Source organism: Henckelia pumila, chromosome 1 (genome assembly GCF_033568475.1).
Source record: "Henckelia pumila isolate YLH828 chromosome 1, ASM3356847v2, whole genome shotgun sequence".
Classification (NCBI taxonomy): Eukaryota; Viridiplantae; Streptophyta; class Magnoliopsida; order Lamiales; family Gesneriaceae; genus Henckelia; species Henckelia pumila.
Window position 1 is genome coordinate 68,173,551 of NC_133120.1, and position 8,171 is coordinate 68,181,721.

The following is an 8,171-nucleotide window of genomic DNA, read 5'->3' on the forward strand; positions in this document are numbered from 1 at the left end:
ATTATTGTAGTATTAGAGCCAAATATTGGATGAAATAACCAAGAAACTTTATGTATATATCCTTGACGCTAGACTACTACTATCTTTTTGAAATGAAACGAATTTTACTGAATTTGTGGAAGAGTAGTGACATTTAGTTTACATTCTCACGATGAAATTTGTTTAAAAAAGTATTAATAATTTTTTTTATAAAACTAAAATTTCACTGCAGGGGAAAAAACCCAAGAAAGGAAAGAAATTATTTGCTCTTGCAGGTTCCTTACAGTCGACCTTAAATCTCACATCCAATTGTTTCTTGAGAAAATACAGAGTCGACCTTAAATCTCATATCCAATTGTTTCTTAAGAAAATAGAGAGTGCTGGAAGAAAACAAAAGAGAAAGGAAACTAGAAAAATTAAATGACCAAATTTGATTATTTGTTTGAATCTCTATTTCCCCCAAATTTGGTGCCTTTGAAGTGAAATAAGTTTTTTTTTTTTTTTTTTATTCTATCAAATCGATGAAACCGAACCGTATAAACCGGTTCGTTATATAGTATAAAACCGAACCGAAGTAAAATCGTTTGACTTCGAATTACATTTTTCATAAACCGAATCGAAATTGAACAAATTAAAACCAAAGCGACCGATAAACACCCCTGCTCATATCCTCAATATCATCAAAATCATGTTCATCTGCATTCAAATTCTAAATACCACCATGGTTCTCTTGATCGAAAAACAAAGGCCTGGTTTCAAATGCTTCAACCTTCTCATTGGCCATCCAAGCATCCTTTGAAACATGCCAGGTTTCATCATCCATGAGTTCGATCTTGCAGTCATCGTCATCCATGAACAATGGCGAAAGATGGATCCTACTAGTCGCAGAATATTCCCTTTCATGACCCAAAAATGCAGCGGCTCTCGCTGCAAAAAAATTGACCATAGCATGGGGACGAATGAGAATTCACCACCGATTTCAAGATTGCGATTCTTCTTGAGACTAGAGATACCATTGGTAACCGTAGAAGACTCGCTAAAAAGCCACAACTTTTATGGGATTTCTCTTTTCGACAATCTATCAAACAGTTGGTGGTCCAACAACACATAGAGCTCAATCAGATGTTGAAATAAAATACTTTCATCAATAAAATAAAATTATATAACTCCTCGAATGTAAGGAGTGATAATTTTCCCTTTTCTTAAGGTCGAGTGTTCATCAATAAAATAAAATTATATAGCTGTCATTTTAATTGAAGTTTATTTTATCCGTGTTTTTAGAAAATACAATGATCCCAAACAGAACTGTACAAGTCTAGCCCAAATCGGCAGCCCATGCACGAATAGCAAAAGCCCGAAGCCTTTTCAATTACCTAACTTCATTCTAAATCAGTCTCCCAGGCCCTCGGAGAAAAGAACAATGAACGGCGTAAGTGATGAAACGCCGACAGACTTATCGCAGAGCTGGAAAATCGTTCACGTTCCGGACAAACCCCCGGTTTCTCCTCACCTACAGGAGACTGGTATATATATAGACATGATGAGTTTCATTCATTTCAAGCTGCTATAATTTCTTTTCTTTTTTTTCGTTTTGATTGACAGTTTGAACTGGTTTCTGCAGTGACCATGTTTGCAGCTTCGATCGAACCTAAGTGCGCCAATCTTCTAGTCAGGTTTGCTGCTGCTTTTTGCTGAGTTGTTGAACGTCTTCTTAGATTGTGTGACTGCAAGTCTCCTTTTTATTTATTTATTTATTTTTTTTTGAATTTTTATGCTATTTGATTTTAGGAAGTTGAATCAGATTGCACCTTTAGAAAATCTCCGCCATGTGAAGCGTATACGCAAGACCTCTCTCGATGGAGGTAGTTCTTTTTCCATTTTCTTTGGTTTGTTCACCATTCCATGCATTTGGTAGTAGATGGCTGTTTTAGGTATGTCAAAAGTAAAATTTACTAACAGGAATTAAAAAATAAGATTCCACCTGAAGGAACTTATTGCAGAAATCAATAATGTAGAAAGAATTAATGATGTTTCTGCTAAGAATTTAACTGATATTTTCTAGCTCTTTGGCATTAGCAAAGAATTTCTAAAAGTTGGGTACATGACCATCAGATTTTCCCTTGTCATAAGCCTGGTTTCGAATGTGTCAACGTTGATTCCAAGCACATATCTTGCCTAAGCTATTATTTATGGAAATGTGACAGTTAATGTTAATGTATCTTATATGAGGTGCTCCTTCAATCATGGAAAATTTGATGCACCCTCACTCCAGATTCAGTGAGGGCATTAGGCCAAACATGTGGGATCCATGATTGACTCCACGAGAACAAAATTGGTCCGTCATGTGGGCCGTTGGATCTGGAGTGTTCTCTAGCGTCAAACTTATCTTCAATCTTGATAAATGTTCCCTTGCAAGTTTTTTCTTTTTTGTTTATGATATCTTAAAATGGAAACTAAAGTAAATATCATTGTGCAATCTATTCACACCTGAGATTCATGATTCCAATTAAGGGATTGAGTGAGCATGTATAGTTTTTGATACTCGAACCACTTTCTCGAAAATTTAAGCATATTTTGCCATGTCCCTTGTCTTTGTTTTACCTTTTTCAAGTCTTTTTCATGCTCAGTTTTGGAGTGTAAAGGTTTTTGTGAATTGGGCACTAACAGCAAAATTATCTGACAGGAAAGACTCAATTATCTGTAATCTTGTGCATTGCTTCTGGTGATAGTGAGTCCAACAATATGCCAAAGGAAGTGCTTGAACTTGTAAATATGTACCAGTTGAGTACTTTCATCGTAAAAGTGGGTTCTCCTTGTATTTTTAGCTTCATCGTAAAAGTGGGTTCTCCTTGTATTTTTAGCTTTTATAAATTGGACTACCTGTTTTACTAATTTGTTCCTTACTTCCTTATGCCTGAGTTGATACTTGCTTAAAATCATAACCTTTTCTCTAGGAAGGATTAAATCTCAGGGGTAGTTGCTTCTTGGTTATTCTTTTACTTTAGTTTAAAAGTTATGTCTGAATGATCAACTCTTTGTCCTATTTTTTTCATGCAATCTCTTCATGTTAGTTCATCTTTTGTTAAAAAAGAGATACAACGTATCCATCCAATTACTTGGCAAAAGCTCAATCATTCCAACAAGGAAGGAATTCCTAGATATTTTATTTAATTTTAGGTCATAAAGTTCTGGATTTGGATATTTGTATGATCATATGTACCTTTTCTCAATTGGTTTTGACAGGAATGTTCAATTGAAATTCATAACTCCACATTTCATGTGTATTTTACTTGAACTTTTAATAAACAGTGGTTTATTTATTTATTTTTTTTGTAGACATAATTCTGATATGTGATTGTATGTCTTATGATATGCAAAATGTTCCCAGGTTAAGTTACTATATGTCATATGATATAGGTATGCAAATATGCTGCGTTAACCAAAGAAGAATGGGAGGAACAATGCAAGTTGTGGCCAACTTCCTTCCATCCACCTACTTAGTAAGTTTGTGGTGATAATATTTCAAGGAAACCTATTTAATATTCATTTTCTTATCACACATTTCTAATTGCAGCAATATTGATGGCATATCTGGATTTAGTGAAGAGGAGTCGCTATTAGTCTTCAACTTCATGAAGATTGCAGTTTCTTTGGCAAAATCTGGCATTGTAGTGAGTAATATTAGCTTTCTGCGTGCTGCATCCTTAAATAAGGTTTTCTGCTTGTGCTGCTCTCAGAGTGTCTAATATGAGTTCCATAGATTTTGAACTATTTGAAAAAGACTCATTTCTTACCTTTAACTTAAAGTAATTTCAGCGTGAGCTTCTGCAGCTCAAATTTACTTCGTAGCTTCGTATTCTAGCTTACCTCGAGTGCATTTATATTTCAAACTTCTATGCAATTTCTGCGGTTTCACTTTTAATACTACTGCTCAGAATGTTAAAGTTTTCTCAGCTAATCCCAGTTGATCGATATTCAGGTTCAATCTGTACGGTCATCAACATTTCTCCATTTGTTTTTTGTTGACACAATATCTCATTATAATATTCATTTTTATTTGTCTTGTGACTTTTGTTGACTGATTCAATTTGTGTTAGTTATTATTTTAGTTATCACTTATCACCCAACTCTTTTTGGCAGGCTGTCAATGCTGCTGTTATAGTGGATCCTTCAACTTTCCAGGTTATTGCTTCCGCATGTGACGAGGTCCAATCTGGCAATGCTGCTTTAAACTTCACTGGCAAGAAAACCAGCCATGCAGAACAGCTTGAGGCAGCTACCATGCATGAACCCATTGAAATTGAAAATGAACCATTATTTCTTGCCAAGTGCTCATCAGATGAATCTAAACTGAAATATGACCGTGTTTCTTGTTTAAATCCTTTGGGTTGGCTTGATCCCCGATTTCATTCAAGTTCTGATTCTTGGCACCCTTTGCATCATGCTGCCATTGTGGCAACTGAGAAAGCTGCTGCGAGGGACAGATATCTTTTTCCTTTAAATGGACATTCTGTAGATTTCAGTAGCAAGGGTCACGAGTTGTCTTCTCCGACAGGTTCTCCTTTGAAAAGACTGAAGACGAATACAGATGTAAGATCCTGAATTTCTCATTGGTGACAGGCATTAGCTTGTATGGCATTTGACGGTCTGCTTTTAATGTGAGCTGATCTTTATTGTACTGAATGCTTTCGGCCAAAGCCTTAGAACTGTGGTAATTTCAATGTGCATGTGTCGTGTGTAGAATCTTTCCATCTAACTGTTGGATATAATTGTGGTACGTTGATAATTCAGGTCAAAGATGACGCAAACATGAATGAGGACGTTGATGGGTTCCATTGTGATGCAACAAGACCTTACTTATGCACTGGCTATGACATCTATTTTGTGTGGGAACCATGCATCATGTAAGTTTCTTTATCCATATTACTGGCGCCTTGTATGTATCATATCCAGCCCCACTCTCCCCCTCATGTTTTGTGTGTGTTTGCAGATGGATCTTTCACGAGAGTTAAATAAATATGTCAGGGTGTTAGGTAGAATCGTTTTTGAATGGTCGCCTAGTGGATTCAAATTGAGGGTCTCAAGATCCTACCAAATTAAAATTAACGCCTACAATGCAACATTTCTTGTGAAAATTGCACATTTACATATCACAAAGACTCTAATTTATCATTTCAAAAACGAAATGTGGGGAGAACATTTCTTGGGGACATTAAATGCCCGGACACAAAATTTGTGTCCAGGCATTTCATTATATTTGAATATATATATATATATATATATACATATATATATATTATTATTAAACTGCTGCATGCAGCGTGAGCTGCACGTAGCAGCTCACAGCGCTCGTGCTGTCACGCGTGGGTGGGTGGCTTTGGCAGCCACGCTGCTTGCAGCTTTTTTTTTTTTTTTTTAAAATAATAAAATATGAAACATTTGATAAAAATGGGTTGTGGCAACTAAAATTGAACCGAATGAAAATGGTAGCTGTTGTTTCATTTCATATGATGTAGTTTAGTTTATAATTTGTCAAATTTTCGGGTTGTCATGTTGTGCAAATTTATTTTTAAATAAAATTTTAATATTATATAAAAATAAAATTTTATTATTATAATTAATTATACTAGGCCTTGCATAATAAAATATTACATCATTTTATTTAAACGAGAAATTAAATTAATAGTAAGAAAGTGAAATTATGGGCTCTACAAATGTTTGGGTGGTGGGATATTTAATTGTGTAATGTGAGATCTTTGAAGAGTGTGATATTTGATTGTGGAATGTGAGATATTTGAAGGGTGGGATATTTGATGACGAGGAAGTAGGAACAATGTGCCCACAAAGGTTTGGAAGAAATGTCTCGATTGCTGTGGATGCTCTTAGTTCATAGTACATCTACGTGAGTACATGAAAAGTAGGGAACTGAACTAACATATTTTTCTATGTATTTCCTGGCGATCTTACCTAGTAACCTTGGTCATTGGCTACATCTCTATTTTTTTTTAATTTTTTTTTGAAACAACTACATCTCTATTTTACATTCCTACATGGACATAATCATCTTCCTCGACTCCGTGAATCAGGTGCGCAATGGCGGTTGTCCATCAAAGAATCAAACGCGTGTTTTACGCATTCCCGAATCCAAAGGAGGGTGCTCTGGGCAGCGTACACAGGTTGCAAGGGGAGAAAAGTTTGAATCACCACTATGCTGTTTTCAGAGTCTTGTTACCTGAACAGATCCTTAAAGATGATACAGATGCGGCATTGACAATATCTCCACAGAATCAATCTACTTCGACTCAAGTAATATTGTAATTTTACAAGATATCATATAATCGATCCCAGGACATCAAAATGTATCATTTACATTTGGTAAATTAAGATTTCTTAGTTCTAAGTGTATTGCATTGCTTGATTGGTTTTCTTGGGAGGAAAATGCGGGCCAAGCAGGGCTTGTGGCATCATTCTGATGGAAAAATACTTGAATTGTGTACAGTTTTGAAAAACAATTCATTTGCCTGAGTAAAGTTATTTTTCATGGCTACGACTACTCACTCTTTGTTTTTCTGTTAAAAAAGTCGGCAAGTTTGGAAAGGAGGATTGTATTGGTATTTTCTTTGTAGTTGGCGTAAGTGTTATTTTTTGGATATTATCTTTGGCCTTCACTTTTAGGGTGTCGAATGAGGAGCTATGCCTGTTTGCTGTGTAAGTGTTAACATGGGCTGTACGGAGCAAAAAAATGTATTAGAAGGCATGATGAGTCACTGATTGACAATCCCATTGTGATTACTTGGTCTTCGGCTCTGCTCTCGGGATTTCATATGGCTTGCCAAGTTAACTTGATGCTACCCAGAAATTCGGATATGATATTAAACGATAGGTGGGTCAAACTCAAGCCTCTCCCTGATTTTTTCGATTGGATGTGGATGTGGGTTTTAACAAGATACTGAGACGTTTCTCTGTTGGAGTGATTATCGTGAACTGTCGTGGAAAGGTGATGGCTGTCATGGCCCAAAAAATTTGCAACCCAGGTTCGGCCTTTAGGGAAGAGCTAACTGTTCTCTTATATGGTTTAAATTTCACCAGACATTGCGCCATTTCTAACGTTTGGATCCACCGACTCTAAAGAGGCGATACAAGCAGCGTCTAATTCTTCTGAATTCTTTGGGCCAGAGTATGTTTTGATCAGTCAAATTAAAGAGCTTTTAGTCTTTGAGCCAGAGTATGTTTTGATCAGTCAAATTAAAGAGCTTTTAGCGGAGGAACGCTGATGTGGGATTAAACATGTGCAGACAAGCTAACAAGGCGGCTCACAGTCTAGCTAGATTTGCCTCATCTTGTTCGAGGGGTGTTTCTTGGATGGGTTCTGGATTTCCTTCTTGGCTTCAAGTAATAATATCTGATTTTCAGTAATAATGAATTTTTTTTTTTGAGAGTGTAATAATGAATTATGTTTTCTTAAAAAAGAAGTTATTTTTCATGAACGTTTATATCTATTAAAAATTATGTACATATTTGTGACTACGTGCGAGATCAATTGTTAGAAATTCGATTCCTTTTGGCGACATTTTCTCAGGTGAATTTGTTGCACAAGGTTTGCACTTTTGTTGCACAGGATTTGTCAAGTGCAGTTTACCTTATTAATGTTTTTTACAGACCATTGCATTAGTCTAAGATTTACTTAATGTGCGGTTAAAGGTAATGATTGCAGGTTCCATCGTTATAAAATAAAATTTATGTTCAATGCTATTAAAAAAAAACTAATAACAATCTAATTTTGGCCCTAATTTTTAAAATAAAAATTAGTAGATGCTTAGTGAAATTTTTTAACAAATAGTGTTTTATGAAATTTTATGTGCGGACATCTTTAATTTAAGACATATGCAGGCCTTTGTCTTGAAGTGCTGTATTTTTTGTTTATATATATATATAAAATTAAATTCATAATAAATAAATAAATAAATAAACACCACTCGTGAAATTAAGATAACGAATAAATTATTAATACAAGAATAACCGATGGAAGATGTAGACACAATGAGGTACCATAAGTATGTATAACGAGGCAATAGCCCACTAGAAAATTGACAGCATTGCATAAATAGATGTATTAACTGGAGCAACGTTATATATCATATTTTGATATATATGAACTATTGTAAATAATAAAATAACTTAATTGATGCATG

The 8,171-nt window shown here is 35.2% G+C and overlaps 1 protein-coding gene across 8 annotated transcripts; it reads left to right on the top strand.

Annotated features, from left to right (window-relative positions):
- Nucleotides 1-1,211: 1,211 nt before the first annotated feature.
- LOC140891532 (tRNA-specific adenosine deaminase TAD3) lies at nt 1,212-7,402 on the top strand. Of its 8 annotated transcripts, none has more exons than XR_012152560.1 (11): nt 1,212-1,502; nt 1,601-1,652; nt 1,768-1,841; nt 2,663-2,817; nt 3,397-3,479; nt 3,554-3,692; nt 4,120-4,569; nt 4,771-4,883; nt 6,066-6,976; nt 7,069-7,156; nt 7,275-7,384. XR_012152560.1 is itself a non-coding variant. In XM_073300062.1 (9 exons), the coding sequence occupies exons 1-9, from the start codon at nt 1,400-1,402 to the stop codon at nt 6,295-6,297; spliced, it is 1,401 nt and encodes a 466-aa protein (XP_073156163.1). In that variant the 5' UTR covers nt 1,212-1,399; the 3' UTR covers nt 6,298-7,402. The 8 variants fall into 8 exon arrangements, 4 of the variants coding, with proteins under 4 accessions (XP_073156163.1, XP_073156182.1, XP_073156191.1 ...); XR_012152561.1 differs by having other exon boundaries at nt 6,066-6,862; XR_012152556.1 differs by having other exon boundaries at nt 7,069-7,402.
- The last annotated feature ends 769 nt before the right edge of the window (nt 7,403-8,171 follow it).

What these genes read in the sequence shown, in the direction of transcription:
- LOC140891532 (XM_073300062.1), top strand. Translation starts at nt 1,400, where the DNA reads ATGAACGGCGTAAGTGATGAAACGCCGACAGACTTATCGCAGAGCTGG. An exon ending in CAAGACCTCTCTCGATGGAG is followed by an intron (nt 1,842 to 2,662) that starts GTAGTTCTTTTT and finishes ATTATCTGACAG; the next exon opens with GAAAGACTCAATTATCTGTA. An exon ending in TTTTTAGCTTCATCGTAAAA is followed by an intron (nt 2,818 to 3,396) that starts GTGGGTTCTCCT and finishes CATATGATATAG; the next exon opens with GTATGCAAATATGCTGCGTT.